The sequence below is a fragment of the Hyalella azteca genome, unplaced genomic scaffold (assembly GCF_000764305.2).
Source record: "Hyalella azteca isolate HAZT.00-mixed unplaced genomic scaffold, Hazt_2.0.2 contig7253, whole genome shotgun sequence".
Classification (NCBI taxonomy): domain Eukaryota; kingdom Metazoa; phylum Arthropoda; class Malacostraca; order Amphipoda; family Hyalellidae; genus Hyalella; species Hyalella azteca.
Window position 1 is genome coordinate 433833 of NW_025937381.1, and position 1489 is coordinate 435321.

The window sequence follows — 1489 nt, forward strand, 5'->3', positions numbered from 1 at the left end:
GGCAGACGACGAAAAGCCCTTGCTGGTGCAGCTGAACTGGAACAAAGACGACAGAGAGGGACGCTTTCTGCTGCGCCGTGTCGACCTGTCGGGGGTGGGTTGTGCAGTATATACACGGTTGCCGTTTGTGGTGATGGGCTGGGGCGTGTCGTGTATTTGGGTATGGGACACGGGTGAGGCTGGGACACGGATGAGGCTGGGACGCTCCTATTGTGGTAATCCCTGCGAGGGAAGAGTTGGGGGAGTATTGGAAATGGGAGCCTCGTCTGCCAGGACGCGCGAGGCGTGAGATACGGGCCGTGTGAGGTTAGGGACGTGAGAGGCGTCAGGCACGGATGAGGCCATTGCGCTCCTCTGAGGCCAGTTCCTGCGAGTAGCTCAAGTCTTCCTTCAAAATGAAGGTCTAGTTGCTATGCGGTCTGTCAGACCTTAACATGCTCTATGTAACATATAGTATTACGCGGCGTGTTGCGAGTGACACCGCGGGATGAAATGAGCCAAGCCTCGGTTCCGCTGTGTCACTGCGCTGCGGGAAGCTTGTGCTCTTACCTGAGGCAAATCCTGGCGAGGGTGTTTTGTACTAAAAACTATAAAAAAATCAGTGTTATCCTTCTCGTTACAGAGCTGCCTGAAACATCCTTCTCGTTACAGAGCTGCCTGAAACATACTTCTCGTTACAGAGCTGCCTGAAACATGTTTCTCGTTACAGAGCTGCCTGAAACATCCTTCACTCGCTCCATCAGTAACCCAGAGGCCGTCATGCGAAGGCGTCGCGCTCAGAAGCTCGAGAAGAAATTACAGCAATTCAGGAGTAAAGATGGCGGCCCTGACACAGGCGGCACCTTAAAGGTTGGCTTCCTTAAAAAGATTAACATTATTTTTTCTCAACTAATTAAGGTAACCAGCCAATCTCTTTTTTTTTTATTTGTACTAGCGGTACCTTTCCGGTCAGTGTCATTGTCGCGGCCTTGCGTTCTGGATTTGATAGCCATACTTGAATACCATTTAAATCGTTCATTTATAACATTGATTTATGAGGGTTAGTATTTTAGCAATATTTGTTTGCGGCGAATTTGTTCATTTTTTGTCCTATTCGGCTTGATTAAAATTATTTCCCATCACTAGGCCTTGCTTAGATATAACCAATGAACTTCTTCTTACTACTTCCCTGTTGTACGTGTTACTCTTCTCATACATGGCATCGTTCTTGGTCCTGTTACTCTTGTGCTCTTCTTACTCTTGTTGCTATGCTGTTGCCACCTTCACCCCAATCACTCTCGCTATCCACGTAACCCCGTCATCTTCCCTTCCTCACCCTCATCCCCACTTCGTCACCCCGTCATCCCCCCCTCGTGACCCTCATCCCTCCCCTCGTCACCCCGTCATCCTCCCCTCGTCACCCCGCCATCCCCACTTCGTCACCCCGCCATCCTCCCTTCGTCACCCCGCCATCCCTCCCCTCGTCACCCCGCCACCTCCCCTCATCACC

At 50.9% G+C, this 1489-nt stretch overlaps 1 protein-coding gene across 1 annotated transcript in view; it reads left to right on the forward strand.

Moving 5' to 3' along the window:
- Positions 1 to 711: 711 nt before the first annotated feature.
- LOC108664288 (afadin) overlaps positions 712 to 1489 on the forward strand; it is a gene marked incomplete in the record, with an annotated part of 87130 nt that continues 86352 nt past the window's right edge. Inside the window, 1 exon segment of the mRNA XM_047881183.1 lies at positions 712 to 849. Coding sequence (XP_047737139.1) covers positions 760 to 849 — 90 coding nt within the window.